General features: G+C 38.4%; 1 protein-coding gene across 2 annotated transcripts; it reads left to right on the top strand.

The window, feature by feature from the left end:
- Positions 1–9,011: 9,011 nt before the first annotated feature.
- Positions 9,012–13,320, top strand: LOC149848182 (uncharacterized). 2 transcript variants are annotated; one of them, XM_089981402.1, is made up of 3 exons: positions 9,012–9,132; positions 9,568–9,900; positions 12,499–13,320. In XM_089981402.1, the coding sequence occupies exons 2-3, from the start codon at positions 9,651–9,653 to the stop codon at positions 13,146–13,148; spliced, it is 900 nt and encodes a 299-aa protein (XP_089837528.1). In that variant the 5' UTR covers positions 9,012–9,132; positions 9,568–9,650; the 3' UTR covers positions 13,149–13,320. The 2 variants fall into 2 exon arrangements, with proteins under 2 accessions (XP_089837528.1, XP_089837477.1); XM_089981351.1 differs by lacking the exon at positions 9,012–9,132 and having other exon boundaries at positions 9,282–9,900.
- Positions 13,321–17,454: the final 4,134 nt, after the last annotated feature.

The raw sequence follows: 17,454 nt of genomic DNA, 5'->3' as shown, positions 1-17,454 counted from the left end.
TTCATTCTCAAAGGAATTTTTACCATTTGCCTATGGGAGAAAAAAAAGAGGTTTTACCATTTCATGCGCTGCAAACCATGATCCCAGCATGAGTCTGAAACTCTGAATGCTGTCGTGATAATTGGATTACTTTCATATCGCATTGCATCTCTAGAACTTTGATGGTGCAGGTCCTGGGCCCAGCTAGATCCATAACTCTTTTAGTCAAATTAAAGGGTACCAAATCTCCCACGAATGCCTAATCTGCGTGAACTCCTTGGTGGCCAAAAGGGATTTTGGGGTTTTTACACCAATGAGCTCTCAAGTGAGGAATTTTCTCCGGATATCCAATTGAAAAGGAAAAATGAAATCACTGAATGGAATTGGGTCTGATGCCTGATCCAACAAGTCCCATGTCAGTTTGTTAGCCTAACGATTCCTAGCTTAGTTCTACGTCGCTGTTGATTGGCATTGGGTCCCTTTAGCCCTCTTTCTAGGTCAGCCCTTTGTCTGCCTAATTTCTACCTTCTCCCACGTCCCTTTTGCCTTACAACTCCCTTCACGCTTGCCTAATTTTCTCTCATGTATTCATCACCATTCTCTCCATCCCTTTTCGTTCACCTTGAACCAAGTAGATCAGATTGTAAATGGACTGAATCCAGGTGGGTCTGCCACCAAATCAGTAACCACATCTGACTAAATTTGCTCAATACTTGGTCCTGACCAGACAATTGTTACAACTATAGATTGCAGTAGGCACTTACTGGCAAGCATGTTGCATGTCAGATCATATTATTATATTATTATGACCTGTCCTGATTGGTCCAATGGATCCACTTTAATGGGTCCTGATCTCTGCTCTTAATGTAACATATAATGTCATAAAAAATTTAAAATATACATAAGGTTTTTAACTGTCATGTATTATGAGGACTTTCACTGCTTGGAAACATGTTTCAAATAATCTCACTAGTTTTTTTTCTTCTTCTTCCTGAACAATATTTGTGACTATGCTCTTTGCTTTGTGTTTTTTCTTTCAAATGAGCAATGACACGGTGTGGGCCATCAAAGCCAGAGGAGCCCACATCTATGCTGCCATGAGGAATCATTGCCATTTGACATTTTGTATGTATATCAGAACCCAGAAGGGTTTTCTTTCAGGCTGTCAATGAGTCGTATCTGATCCTATTCGTCCATTTCTCATACTGCATTGAATCACATGAGCTGGACCAAGCTCGAATTTAATTTGACCTAGCCCGAACCAGGCTTTGGTCTGGGCACAGCAGACTTGATTCGAGACAAAGACAAGATCCAATTATTACATATCAATCATTTACCCATTGTCAGGAAAATCAACCAATAAATGTTCAAAAAACAGCTTTGTTTTCTCGATGTCCTTACAGAAACATCTCGACAGAGATAATGATCTGCAGACCTTCTTTACGTTTCTTTCTAACCGAAAGGATATGATTTGTTGAATCATAAAGATTTGGTATACCTTCTTACATAATGTAATCCTATCTTTTAAAGCCCATTTCTTAAAGTTTGGATCTAAAAAAATAAAAAATAAAAACAGTACTTCCTATTTTTTTTTTTGGATAATCCAAGAGAAAATCCCCAATCATTGACCTTTACATTGGCTGGCCTCCAGTTGGTAAAATCCTTGAGGCCTCACCTGCCCACCAGGGATTAAACCCAGCTTCCACCTTGTGGCAAGGGATGCTGCCCATAGGTTTCGAACTTGTGATGTTCCATCAACTTGGTGACATTCCCAAGCAGCCTTAACAGATGACGACGGGAGCTGTTGTTGATTTCTATTTGGTTTCCTACATTCAATAATTTAATGATTTGGGAGCAATGTGCATGGTGGAAATTTTCTACACTAGATTGAAAATAAGAAACCTTGGACATCAAACAATCATACCTTTGTTGGTTGTCAGAATCATCATGATGCCACCACAGTCATGCAATGCCATTCGTCTGAACACTGAATTGATAAACCCATGGGACCCGCCAACCACGAGCACTGACTGGACCATAACACGTGAATATCAAGGCAAGCTGGTCTTAAGTTAGCTCCATCATGAGTGGGGGTCTTATTCCCTAGATGGGTCCCTGCGGTACTACCAAAACAAAAAAAAAGAAGGGGGTCCACTGATACTGCAATCTGTAATGTCATTCATCTGAAGTGACAACAGGTTATCAAACCAATGTGGCCTTACATTCAATACCCCTCCAAAGTATCACTCATCCCTATCCTCGTACCCCATTTAGGGGTCTTATTGTTCCAAATTGTTTTAATTGAATCCGTACATTAGATTTTTCATAGTTTAATATCATGGTTTGAAAAGTCATCGGGTCAACTCGTTGACTGGGCACGGATCACCCAATTACTGAGCCAGAAAATATAACAAACTAGGCCCAGTTTTGGCTAGGAGTTTTAGCATGACTTGGCCGAGTTTGCCCATATATATATATATATATACATATAATATATTTGATATATAATTATATAAATATAATATATATTACATATAAAAATATGGTTATAAATATATTAATAAAATGATACATTAAACATATTATAAAAATATTATATAAAGTACATTATATACAATATATTGATAATATACTATAAAATATACATAATATATACATATATTTATATATTTTATATAAAATATAAAGTTAACATGATCCGGCTTGACCCGTCCGAGTCACGAGTCACTCAAGGATGAGCCTAGTGACAAGTCCCTGGGTTTTAAAACTATGATTGACACTTGATTTGTCAGAATCTGCATAAGTGTGCAGGATTGTTTGTGATTCAAAAACCAATAACAGTAAAAATTTGAAATAAAAATTTAAAAAATTGTATTTCTCAAAAGAAAAAAGACACTATCCAAGAGTTAATTCCTATCGAAATGATCATATTGAATCTATCTATGAAGTCAGATTTGGTCAAAACAACTTGCAGCAATATGATCCCAAAAGGGAATGAAGTATGGATGGCATAGGGGATGAGCGAAATTGAATTGCACACACAAGGGCTGCATCTAAACATCTGATCATAATTTGATCACGTTATAGCTGCAGATCCTACTAATAATCGCTTCGGGTTTAAGAGGCGATTTAGATTGGTGCCGACCTGATTTTAATTATACATATGTTTTCTTATTGTTTTCTTAAAATGATTATTACAACAAATTGACATGTTATCCGGGTTAGATTTCAGATCTCAAATACTCGGCCCAGGACAACCTAAACCCAAAATTCATACCTGACTGCACAGTGCACCTGGCTTCAAAAGGGCTCAAATGGGTTTGATATCTGATATATTGACGCACTAATAGAAAGTTGTTTATAGGAGGTTATAAACAATGCTACCAAGCTGAAAGGAGATTTAAAAAATAAATGTCATAATTTAGTGTAAAGAAAATCTCGACGAGGGAAAATTCCATTATTGATTAAAGGACTTGTCTGCCAAAAATCTTGGGAAAATGCTGACATATAAAAAAAAATATAAAAAATAAGTAAATCTATAAAAGTATTAAATACTAAAAATGTTTTTATGGTGTTAATGTCATACTACAAACGTGATATGTCCAAAATAGGTAACATTTTCTAAATATCAAGTTTTTTTTCAAGATAATATTAGATTTTGCACGTAACAATTTTACTGTAAAGTTTTTGTAGGGATAAATGGCCATAAGACAATCATTAGGAAGGGCCTCCCAATCACTACCAAAAACCTGTGGATTAGTGATGACCTAAATTCGTCGCTAAACAGTTTAGCGATGGATTAGCGTCGGATTAGAGACAGATAGATTTCATCGCAGATTTTTTGACGCTAATTAGCAACATAACTTATCCGTCGCTACTTTCGTCACTAATTTGCGATGGATTAGCGACGAACATGATCCATCGCGAGTCCTTCGATATTTTAAATTAGCGATGGATAATATCCGTCGTTAATCCATCGCTAAATTAAAAAAAAAAAAAAATTTGCTCCCTGCCGGCGCGTTCTTCGACAGGAAGCAATTTTTTTTGCACAGAACCGACGTGGTCTCTGGCGCATTCTCCAGCGTGTTCTTTTGCACAGAATCGATGCGTTCTCCGACGTGGTCTTTTGCACAGAACCGACGCGTTCTCCTTGCCAGCGCGTTCTTCCTGCCAACACGTTCTCCGACGCGTTCTTTGGCGTCGTCTTTTGCATAGAACCGGCACGTTCTTCGGCGTGTTCTTCGATGCACTCTTCGACATTTTCTCTGGCACATTCTTCGGTGCACTCTCCCGACCTGGTTCTCTGCTTTTTCGGCCCAGCCCGCCATTGCGGGGTCGTCTGCGATGCCCGCAATAGTTGTCCGTCGACCTGAAACCATAACCCCCAACAAAATTGTTAGGCCGAAAACGGAAAACCATGCTCGAAAAAAAAACCACTTATCGAACCGGAAAGGTCGGGTCGGCCTCGTCTTCCAGTGCCAATGGGCGACTTTGACTCCTCTTCTTCCTCGCGTTCCTCCGCCACGAAGTCATCCTCGTTCGAGAAGTCAAGGAGGCCCTCCGGTCCGGTAAGTGAAACAGTTTAAATCTTAGTCGGTTTAAATTTCGAACGGGGGGAGGAGGGAAAATTTCGTGCATCAGGTAGGACAGTTTAAATTGAAAATTAGCGACGGAATTAGCGAGAGAATTTTTTCGTCGCTAATTAGTGATAGAACAATTCTCTCGCTAATCCATCGCTAATTAGCATTTTTTGTAGTGTTTGGGCGATGAAAAAATGTTGTCGCTAATTCATCGCTAATTAGCGATGGATTTAGCGAATGAGATATTTCCGTCGCTAATTTTACAAATATTTCGAATGTTAGCGGCAGATAGTTTTCTCTCGCTAATCCGTCGCAAATTTACAACGAAAAAAAATCCGTCATAAATTTTCGTCGCTAATTAACATTTTTCTTGAAGTAAATGGGTATCCCTTTTCCAACCGGCCTTGTAACAGTTAACTATCAAAACAGTTAAAAATGAACATAGACCAAGATAATCAAATTACATGAAAGACATGGTTACATAATCTGTCTCAAAGGTTATAATCCTTGGGGTGATGGGACACTTCTCAATTGGACATGACCCCAGTTTAGTCCCCTTTCAAGTGTACATATGACCTCTGAAGCCGGATTTATTGACACACAGGAAGTGAATCAATGCACAAGAAAACTAGTGTCTATAGATTTCTAGATTTAGAGAAATCAAGAAAGACAAGAGGCTGTGATTTAGAGCAAACTGTCCGTTGCGATTTTCTGCATAACTGCGCGTGCCCAAAACTCCGAATTTACCCTTCCCCACGCATTGTTTGATTTCCTTACAGTTTTCACGATATTGCTGATATTTGTTATATAATTAAGTTGTCAAATAAAATCACTTCTAGATTACTTTAGCAGTATGACAGTGCAATTCCTAATTCTTTTCTAGTTTTCCTTTCATCAGGACGAGGAGGAAATGGGATTGCTTTTTTTCTCAAACTTATGCTATCTTAATTAAAGCAAATATGTCTCTAAAGCAACTTTCTTCTAGTCCACACACACACACACACACACACACACATATATATATATATATATATATCAGTTCTTTAGTAGCATAATCTTCCATCTTATTCGTTATATGTAAGGTGTATTTGGACATAAAAGGATGGTCATACTATTCCCATGGACATTTAAATCACATTTGACTTGTAATCTTAGTGTTGCACCTGATCTTCCCTCGGGTGTGAGCAGTGATGTTGTCACGCACATTTTAGCAAAACTATGTTATGGCAACACATGGAAATGTTGTTTCCATCTCAATACATGGTTACTTAGACATTCCAAGCTGGTGAATTAGTTTTCAATTTTAGTGTTTAGGGAAGTTTATGTATAGCCTACTGTCATAAGATGCCGCTGGTTTCAAGTATCAGATCCTAAATTTATAAGAAACCGAGTTACTTTCTATTCAACCAACTCTAGTCGGCCTTTAAAATAGCAGTTTTAACCTTTTCTTGAGTAAATAAAATGGTGCTTTTTTAGGAACCGAAAATGGTGCTTTTTTAGGAGACGAAAATGGTGATTTTGTTACTTTTTTTATAGGTTAGTACATGGAGACTATGAAAGGCATTTGATTCCCAAGAGAATATCCACATTGTGCTGCCAATGCCATCTTTGGCGTCCCGACACACACACACACAAAGAGCGAGAACTCGTTTGATTGGGCAAACAGGACTGTGTAGACCAGTCCTGTCTTAATACTGCTAGCCAACTGCAAAGGTGTCCTGGACAAACTGAGTTTTAGTCCCAGGTGTTTTGTTCTTTTTCTATTTTTTATTATTTCCTTTTAGCCAGTTGACAGGAAATTATGAAAAATCAGGAACATATGATCATGATATAGAATGCTAGAATTCAGCAAAATAAGGTGATCTCATTAGTTATGAATGCAGTAAGAGAACAAGTTCTTTCTGTGCTATCCACCTCACAGAATAATATTAAGTTTAGATGGTTGTATGTAGGCCGTTGGAAGCCACCACCCATAGGTTGGATCAAAGTTCCAATTTTCAGCACATGTATTCGAAGATGGATCATGATTGGATGGATAGTTCATAACAAGGAAACTTATCTTAGAGAGTGGGCTGGTTGGAAAGAAATTTTAGACAACATACCTCAACACTTTGGAATTATTGTGGAATCTTGAAGGAAAGATGTATATGTCATTTAACAAGTCCTTGCCCGACTTTAGTCAAGTTTCTCCAAACAACAGAGCATGTATTGAAGCTTTACAAAAGTACTTGTGCAAGTTGTAACTGTGTTTGGATTGCTAAAACAAGCAATCTCTTGCTAGAAGATTGGTCCAATTAGGAATCGCTGGTGTATCAAGGATTTGTAATTAAGGACAAACCACGCGAGTGGTTTCCGATGTTATCAGATTTGTAAATATTTTTTTTTGGTTGGGGTCTGCTAACCCGAGCTTTCCTATAAAAAAAACAAAGTTTTTTAATCCAAAGTGTCCTAGACAGCACTGCTCTAGGGGGAGGGGTGAAAACTACTGGACACCTAAAAGGTGTCCCACTAAACGCACGAGACGCCATGTTCCAGGTGTCTCGTGTGTCTTCTGCTTGCGTCAGGCATGTGGGGGCACGGATAAGGATGATGCACGAACGCTGCTGTCCGTGCAATCAAACAATGTACCTGACACCAGGACTAGGGTTTATCCGTGTAATGAAAGAAAAGATGCATATCAAACAAGCAAATTCTTAAAAAAGGAAATTATCTTAGATATTTAAAATCTCAGGCATCTGAAACGTGAATTAACCATACGTTAGGCACGTACTTGTAATTTACTCTTAACATTTATAATTTTTACAATAATAATATAATTATACTCTCCTTCAGTTATATGATATACATTGAATTATGAAAGGCCCAATACTTCTGAAAAGACAAAGGTTTCAACCCCAATTTTTGGCTTGTGCTCCATAATTGGGACTGAGCTTTGAGCACAGTAAGTGGTCCACCAAGGTCTTGGGGGACCAACTGATGGGTCAAAAACGCATAAACCTTGGTTGTAGGGATGGCAGTCGACCAGGGGAAAATGGAGATTCGTCCTAACTTGCTTCGTTTGAATTGGGGATGGATATAAAACGGAGAATGGACTGGAGATTAAGTTGAAAATGAAAAACCTGGCCCCGTCCCTATCTCGATGAAATTATATATATATATATATATATATATATATATATATATATATATATATATATAAAACCCTAAACCCTTTCTCTCTTTATTTTCTTGTTAATCTTATTAACAAACAAACAACAACTACACCTTCATCTCAAAACAATTGGGGTTGGCGATATGAACCAACAAAGAAAATCATTCTGGGTCTTCCACGTGAATCCTTTTCCTCCATTCATGGAGCACAAGAGATGGGGTCGGGCGATAGGACTTTTCTTGTTAATCTTCTTAAAATAGGAATAAAGTTATATTGATACGCGAGACGGTGATGGACAAGAGATGAAGGGCAAAATTTTGAGATGGGGCATAGGATAGAGACATCCATTGTCATCCCTAGCTACTTGCTTGTTCACCATTTATGTGCATCTTTTCCTTTAATTTGTCAAAACCCCACGAGCGAGCAGGATCTGGTTCCATACCTAGATGCATCCGTACACCTAGGTCCAGGTGAATCTTAGCCCAAAGACTGGCTTCCAACACGTGGGTATGCCAACTGGGGCTCAATCCAATCCGACTTAGGCCTAGAAAAGTCCTACCAGTACTGGTCGGACCCAGACATAGACTTAACAAAGAAGCACCAAGTATTCTATATGCATCATAGTCACAAATATTGCCCTAAAAAAATTGAATTTATCATGAAAATCATCAGAACTTCAAAAATCTTGAAAAAATCGTGATAAATTCATTTTTAATCATTTACGCTTCGATGCCAACATGCTCTTAGCCAGATTTTGATATATTTATATATTTTTACAATTCTGTACTATTTTTAATGCTGTTATATTTTAAGGATTACTTGATTTTTTTTAATAATTCTAGAAGCTTCTTTTTATACGTACAAGATGCAAACTGACTGGATTTGATCTGACATTAAACATAGATCCGATATAAAATATTGGAAATCCGAATTCGAATCTAATCTAACCCGATCCATTTGCTCGTGGCAAGGCTCGCCTTGGCTCCCTCCTTTCTAGTTTCTTCCCTTGTATCTCTCTCCGTAGTGAGAGAGAGAAGGATGGATCTGGCGCCACGATTCCCTCTCGCTTACCTTTTCCTTTTGAACGATTCCAAGGTGACAAAACAAAAAAGAAAAAAATATATTTTGTTTTATTTTTTCGTCTGTTTCCTTGCCTCTTTTTTGTCTTTTCTTTTTCCTTTCCTTCTACAAAACCCCAAAATTGTGATATTGTGTTTCGTTTAATATTCCTGCTCAGATCTCTCTCTCTCTCTCTCTCATATTTCCATTCTGGAAAGAGGAGTTTGTCTTTCTGGCGTTTGATTCTTGTTTCAGTTGAGGGTGACGAAGGAGAAAGTTGGGATTCTTCCTTGGAGGGTTTCTCCGTCACGCAAGTTCATTGCGAAAATCTCTTAAAAAAGTGTTTTTTTTAAGAGAAAAAAGGTTCATTTCTTGTTTCTCTTGTTTTGGGGGATTTTGGGGCCAAAGAAAGTTTCAAAAAAGGAAGGAGAGCGCATTTTTGGTTTATTTTTGAAGGAGACATGACTCTTCAAGTATCTAAACCTCGCTATCTCGTTCAGACTTATTAAAACAAAATCGAGCGAGATGTCCAGAAATCTCTTTTTTCGTTCCGCGTTTTGAGAGATATCGTGGTTTAGAACGTGAAACTTGTTTTCCTTCTCGCGTCCCTTCTTTTTCCTTTTCCGGAAAGAGGAAGTCTTGGATCTCCCATTCGCGAAGCTCTGTTTTCGAAAGAAAAAGGACGCTTCCATGCTTTTCCAAATCTCGATTTCCAAAGAAAAGGACTCTTCGAGTGTCCGTTTTTTTTTTTCCTCACTAACTGGGGCTGAGTTCTCTGCTCTTCTCTACGTTTCCCAGTGTGCGCGCAGGGCGTACGAGTTCTCGATTTCCCGTCGAGGAAGCACGCGAAGGAAGAACAAGAGGGACAAGTTCCTGTTTGGATGAGAACTAGGGTTGGCCGGAAAGAGAGGGAGAGGGGAGAGAGGGAGAAAGAGACGATGCACGCGATCTGGCTGTCTCTGAAGGAATCCTTGAAGTGCACCGCCGATCCCGGCGCGGTCCTCCTGCCGGAGAAGCTCAAATCGGACGGTCGCGGAGAGGCTCGCGCTCCCAGGAACGGCGGAGATAGAGAGGTCGTCATTGCGAGGGACGGAGGCCGTCTACGGGATCTCGGCCGGAATAGGTTCTCAGGTGAGTCGCTTGACTTTTTCTTCCTCCCGCCGTTTTTTCTGATAATCGAAAACCGAGACGGCCTTCCAGGCGAGAGGACGTTGGTGAGGTTGCTTATGACCGATTCATTTTGGAGTTGACCCGGTTTATGGTCGGCCTGAATCGGCGGCACTTCACCCATTTATTGAAAATCGTTCTGAATCGGTTTCCTTTTCGCTCTCTGTAATATTCTGTGATGGTTGATGGTTATGGATCTTACTATATTTGTTTTATGATATATTTGTTAAGTATTAATCTCGTATTTTGGTATTTGATTGAACCTCTGAGTCATCACTTCATTTCTGTAATTTTTCTTCAAATTGTTAGATTTTTTTTACTTTTTATTTAAAAAAATCAAATTTTTAATAAACCGATTCAAACGACAATTTGATTCAGGCTGATTTTCTGAATCGATTTGAAAAACGATACGGTTCAGAAACAGATTCTGACAATATTGGTCTTGACTTAGTTGGGTCAGTGCGTCTGTGTGCCTAGGATTTGCTCAGACTTACTCTAACCTTACTTGTAGTAGACCAGGCTTGGCTGCCTGGACCCGAGGCCAGACCTAGGCTCGGGTGCGGGCGTGGCACATTTGCGTTAAACCATCCAGCTTGGCCAAGTATGCTCTGGTCAAAGAACATGGTCAAGTGAACTATCACGCTCTACCTAGTTAGCTCAGCCGGGGCACCAACACCATAATAAGCCCCTAACCCATTTGACCAACCTTCCCCGTGATCGTAGGTCAAACCCTGTAGGGTTTGTGGACCAGCTGAGTGAGGTCGGGGTTCGACCTCACTCTAAGTGGGTCCGGTCGCAAGTTAGCATAATCATCAAGCTTGGACTGGCATTGTTGCAGCATATGGCTCGGGGACCCATTGGATTATGCTTTGGTTGACTCGTTGGCACTTAGGACCGTAAAGTGGGCGAGAAAGAGACGTGGTCTTGGACCATAATGTGCGGGTCCCGATAGTTACGGACCAACATCGGCGTAATCCGTGCAGCTTATTATGGGTTGACTATGGAAGTGGGTCCAATTCTTAGGGCTGCGCCAAAGTTTGAGTTGGTGGCACCTCTTGGCCTGTAATGGGATTGTCCAAACCATAACTTGTGGTAGGCCATTGGACGGCACTCGTATCCAAGATCTCAGCTGGGGACCAACATAGGCCTACTGTACTGTCAGGCTCGGTACGGGTGGAAATTAGGTCTGGTTTGTCCTGGGCTGACTGGAAGGATGCTCCATTGGGCTAACTTTTTTGTTTTTATAGGGGTCGGTTCTTTGATTTTATCATCATATTGTTTTTTTTTTTTAATTTCCTGATACTTGCATCAGGTCGCTTTTTTTGTTGCTAGTATTAATCCAGAAAACCATGGAAGGTTTTGATATAAATTTATGGCACAATCTCAACTATGACCTTTAAAAGTTTATTAGTAATTTTTCCTCTCTTTTCTAATCTTCAAACTCGCTTTTCTATAAGTTGAAATGTTAAAACCAATTCGTTGTGGCATGGAGATGATGATGGTCTAATATCAATACATTTCAAGAATAAACTAAAAATAATGAATTGAAATATCGAGGGTGGAAGATAACCAATCAAAACCTAGCCCAGGTTGGCATATAAGACCAAGAATATATTCTAAATGTTAGAGCAAAATAGTATGTACTAACCCAAGATAAGCTAGTAGTAACTGCAGTTAATTTTAAAAAAAATTGTTTTGATTTACGTAAACTAAACTTTGGTACCTTTTTTTTTTTATTTTAAAAAATTAGTTGTCATTCTAAAAAATGTCCTAAAAAGAATAAAAAGGAACAATATGTAAAGTATGAAAAATAAGAACAATGAAAATATAAATGAAAGTATTGTCATTGCAATGTTATCGCTATAACATTGTGATATTTAACCACCGAGGTGGTATCCCATGTGGTAAGCGGGGTCATGTGTCAAGCTGAAGGCCCAGGATCGAACTCCGCTGTCACATGGAGCTGCTGTTGCTTTTACATGGTTGGGCCACTTAAGGCTGGGTGGTTGTGTCCCAAACCCAGAGTTTTAGCTTGCAGGGAAGTGAGCCCGTTAGTCACCCAGTTCTCGGTGAGGGTTCCTTAGTAGTAAAAAAAATACATTGTGATATTTAGAAAAATAACACCATATTTTGCCTTTTTAATTGTTGTCCGTTGAAAACTTAGGTGGTCGTTCTCACCGCTGATGGCCCTCTTTTCTCATATGGTTGAACAAAGATGAGAGGGTTTTCTTCTGTGTGTGTGTTAGGCCAAGGGGGAAGTCTCTGCATCCCTGACCACACATTGGCAGGCCTACAGTTGGTAGAACCCTTGAGCCCCCTGCCCACCTGCGATGACACTCTACTTCGACCTCGTGGTAAGAGACATTCCTCCCGGGTTTCAAACTTTGGTCGTTTCATGTCAAGTGGCAAACTACGATCAACCATAACCAGGAAGGTGAAGCCCTTATGGGTAAGGATGAGAGGCAGTTGCTAGCAAAAATTAGCATATATGCTTCAGCTTCTACTCTATTCAAACAACTGAACCTCACTAGTTGGTCACTCCGGTTATTTTCCTTTTTACAGATCTCAGTGTTGGTGATACATCAAGGAACATCATTGAGATGATTTTCCGAGCTGCATCCATGCCTCCTGAAAGCTGCATTGGCAAGATTGAGAGGGTGTTGAAAGTGAACAATTCACCTGAGACGCTGGAAAAGTTTGAGCAGTACAGGGAGATGGTGAAGAGCAGAGCAGAGAGGCAGCAGCAGCAGAAGGGAAACCCGAGAAGCATGGCCGACGGAAATGAGCTGCTGAGGTTCCACTCCACGACCATGGCTTGCTGCCCTCCTCCAATGAAAAATCTTTCTGGTCTATGTAGCGACGCACAATGCGGCGTTTGTCGGATAATTCAGGGTGGTTTCACGACAGAAGAGATGAAGAACGGGATCAGGATGAGCGCTGCAGGTGCGACAGGCAACGAGCAGTTGATCTCACCGAAAGTCGGGAGCGGTTCTCCAGGCAAGGTGAAGAGGGCAGTGGTGGTGTGCCGGGTGATTGCTGGAAGGGTGTTGAACGTGGCAGAGAATGGGGCTCATATGGGTGGAGATGGATTTGATTCAGTTGTTGGGAAGGGAGGCTTGTGTTCCAAGTGGGGTGATTTGTACGTGAGTAATCCCAGTGCTGTGCTGCCTTGCTTTGTGATTGTCTATTCATGCAAACGGAAAGCGGTTTGAGATCTCTGTCTGTGTGTGTGAAAGTGGTAGTCATTTAATGTACAAAGTATGTAATTGCCAAAGTTTTTGTATCAAATTATCTGTAACAGGATGGTAGTAGAGCATAATTTTGTATGATTTGCAGTGTATTGTTGATTGAACCTTATAATCTATCTTAAGATGTTCTCAGCGTATTGTTTGTGAGCACCATTTCAGCCAAGTCTGCATCAATTACCCAAACGAGATCAATTACTCGGCGCTGTGGCTTCACCAAGCGGGTTAATGTCCCATACAAAATACAAAACCTACTAAATGAAACATGCTATTGGATTTTCATGAATTTCTGGTGTTTTTTCAAAATTTTGCCTGTACAGAATTAATCTATATGCTTATTTTATAGGAATCACTTCTTGAAACATTTGATTCTGATGCATTGATAAATTTTTATAAGGTTTCAAAAATTAACAGCTTACAATTTTCATAAATTTTCTAGGCTTCAAATATCATTTTTTTTCATTCAAAATGCATGATCCAAGTATCTATTTTTAGTAAATCAATCGTGCTGAACACATCTATGTTGTCCCAATTTTGAAAAAAATGTTTCATTTAGTAGGTTTTGTATTTTATAGGTTTCCAGGGCATGCACTTTTCCTGTACTTTTCAAGACCAGAAAAAAATTTATTTTTGTCTCCCGTACCTTGAACTTCTGGCTATCCTCATCTTGTTTCTCAAGAATGAAAATAACAAAAAAAAAATAAAAATTTACAGCATATATATATATATATATATATGTGTGTGTGTGCACATGATTGGGCGTATTGATGGACGCCTGATCGGATAAACCATCAGACACGTGCACCGCATTTGATGGGTTTGTTTCGTGATTTTACACTTCTTAGTGGCAGTCTTGACCGCCATTAAAAAGCTGGGCAGAAAACCAGCTTTTAGCGGTGGTCGAGAACCTCCACTAAAAGTCTTAAAAACGTTAAACGTGCACCTGCGCGATCAGCGGCCGGTGCGTGTCCATTGACAGTGGAGGACACATCGTCAACTGTTATTGGATGTGCATGCTGCTGAAGCGATCAGCGGCGGACACTGTTTTAAAACAAAAAAGATTTTAGTGGCAGTTCTCGACGGACTCAGCCCAAGGACCACCGCTAATTCCCTTGGATTAATGCTGGATGCGTGTTCGACGCACATTCATCATTTCGCTGTTCACTGTATATATATATATATATATATATATATATATATATATATATATATATATATATATATATATATATATATATATATATATATAGTTCTCCCGGAGTACCTACTCCCACGTAATAGAAACTTCATTTTTTTCTAATTTTTTGGGTTTTTTTGTTGACAAGACCTGATCTACAATTATTATTTAGTGAAAAACAAGTTTTGGATCATGTGATCATGCATACATGTAGGTTTTTAAGATCTTCAAAATCAATGGCTAACAATGTACCAAAATTTTATGACTTAAAAATCCCATTTTTATGTTCCAAAAACATGATTCCTATCAAACAATCTATGTTGAATACATCTAAGGTATGATTGAAAAGATCAAACGTAGAACTATGATTTCTAGTAGGTGGGAGTAGGCACTCTCGTTTGTGTTTTGGTCATGATGCCATTACATCATAATAAGTCGAAAATTCTTTCTCACTTTTTTGTGTTTTTTTTGGAAGATCAAACTCCACATATATGATATAAAAAGTTAGTTTGACCTGCATGCAGTGGCGTAGCCAGGATTCATGTATGTGTGTGTGTGTGGGGGGGGGGGGATGGGGCAAACAGGGGTGTAGCAAAAAGAAAAAAATTGGTGTGATAGTCGGGGGTTCGGGGGCAGCGGCCCCAAATTTTTTTTTGAGATAAAATAAAAAATGGCTACAGTTATTAATAAAAATCTATTTCATATTTGCTGCAGTCAGGGCTGGGCTAGGACTGGACTGGGCTAAAAAAATGGATAAAAATTTATTTCATATGGAATCAGGGCTGGGCTTTAAAAAAAAATAAATAAATAACTGTTTTGGGAGGCAAGACTGGGCTACAACCCAGTCCTGCGCCCCCCCCCCCTCTGCCTGCATGGATATGGATTCAGATTTGGAGTCGGATGGGAAAAGGTAAGACCGAATCTAGATCCAATTACCTCATTGGTTATATAATTGGGCCAGATTATATGTTGGATTCGAATTTCATTCAGAAGCCAAGCTGCATACAGAATAATCTGATCATTAATTAAACAATACCTGCTTTACTGGATCCGACTAATTGGATTTGAGTTTGGTCAGGTATGGAACCCAAATCCAATTCATTGACAATCCCTAGTCCTAACTGGCATCTGAACTAGATCCAATACAGGATTTCAGATGTAGTTATCTTGGATCCAAGTTTGAGTCAGATTTAGAAGATATTTGACGGGTTCTTTTCAAGTCCAAGGTCTCAAATTAGGTAAAAAATTATGACCAGGGAACAGGTACATGTAACCCGGCCTATTCACGTTTTGCACATTAAAACTAATAGCATTATACATTTTCGCCAGGGTCCATATCACAGATACCCAGATCATACTGGATGTGAGACTATATTGAGATCTGAATCAGATCTGGATCCATAACTAAACCTACTTTCAAAATTCAGAAGCTTTGTTGGGCCATGCATAACCAAACCGGTGCATATCCAATCCATTTAAATTCCCCATTTCGAACCAATTCAAATAAGCTTCAGACTTGCAAATCATACTTTGATGATTGGGCAATAAAGTCGCATATGAAAAACATATGACGAAAAAAAAACTCAACAAACCTTGAGTATATTTTTCATACTGCATAGATAAGCTTACATCTAATATATGTGTTTATCATAGTTTATTTAATAGAAAACATATATTAGATAAGGTGTTTTTCATGCGCAGATGTGTTTTATGGAGGAATGAAAAAAAAAATCAACAATTGATGCCAATAAAAATCTCCCTAGCACCAGTAAAGATTTTTATTGGCGCTAATGTAGCACTAATAGTTGCTCCAAGCATTTCCTGGTGCACTTTCTGTAGCGCCAGAAAAAAAAATCCTTTTTTGGTGCTATTTTCGTGCCAGTAAAGTTGGCTAATAGAAAAAAATATATACTATAATATAGTAGTATACTAAAAATTATACTAAAATAATTCAGAGCTCGAATTTATCAAAAACTTGAAAAATCATAAATTATACTTGAAAAAAAATCTCCTAAAAATGCAAAACCCATAAAATAAAAAACTTGACACGAAAAGAGCCCAGTCTTGTTAAGGACATCACCCATGCGAGAGTACTACTGGACCACTCTTCATCCAATTGAACTCTCATATGAGCTCCCGGTGGTTCATTCATCTGACCATGTACTAGAGCTACTTTGGATTCTGCAAGATGTTATTCTTCGGATTCTTTTATTTTCATGTAAAGATCATTTCAGGGAGCCTGGGCGGTATTCCCTAACTTTAGTTTCTCTCCTCCTTTCTTTTTTCATCCATAAGGGCCGGTCGCTTGCGTTACATAGCCCCTTGATCTTTTGCATCCTTTTTTTGAGAATTTCATTTTTTGTCTACCCCCTACATTTCTTCTTCACTCAAGCCGTCCTACTCTATCAGCCGTTTCACCTCTTTTGCCACAATGGCATAGCATTGTCTCCTCTATGACTTCAATAAATTTTGTCATGCTGTCAGTTCATCAAAAAAGATTATACAGATCCTTGGCACCTCAACAAATTATAAAATTGTAATTAAAATGCAAAATCTCAAAAATCTAAATTATACATAAGAAAAAATTGAATTTAGCATGCTTTCACTCAAAAAATTATAAAAATATGAATTAAAATCTAAAATTCTTAAAATCTAAATTATACTTAAAAAAATCAAATTTAGCATGTATTCACTCAATAAATAACAAAAATATATATTAAAATGCAAACTCCCTAAAATATAAATCATACATAAGCTTTTACTCAATAAATTATAAAGTTAGCAATTAAAATATAAAATCTCTAAAATCTAAATCATACATGAGAAAAAATCAAATTTAGCATGCATTAACTCAATAAATAACAAAAATATGAAATCCCTAAAATCTAAATCATACGGGAGAAAAAAATTTGGATTTACCATGCTTTCACTTAAGAAATTATAAAAATATGAATTAGATTGCAAAATCCCTAAAATATAAACATATATAAGAAAAAAATTGAAGATAACATGTTTTCACTCAATAAATTATAAAATTAGTAATTAAAATACAAAATCCTTAAAATCTAAATCATACATGAGAAAAAATCGGATTTA

Source organism: Nuphar pumila, chromosome 1 (assembly GCF_984573655.1).
Source record: "Nuphar pumila chromosome 1, dmNupPumi1.hap1.1, whole genome shotgun sequence".
Taxonomy (NCBI): Eukaryota; Viridiplantae; Streptophyta; class Magnoliopsida; order Nymphaeales; family Nymphaeaceae; genus Nuphar; species Nuphar pumila.
The sequence above is the reverse complement of the archived record's forward strand: the minus strand, read 5'-3'. Positions and strand labels throughout refer to the sequence as shown.

Bases quoted from the DNA above. Each gene is read 5' to 3' on its own strand.
- LOC149848182 (XM_089981402.1), top strand. From the start codon at position 9,651: ATGAGAACTAGGGTTGGCCGGAAAGAGAGGGAGAGGGGAGAGAGGGAG. The intron at 9,901-12,498 runs GTGAGTCGCTTG...TCCTTTTTACAG, and splicing joins CGGCCGGAATAGGTTCTCAG to ATCTCAGTGTTGGTGATACA.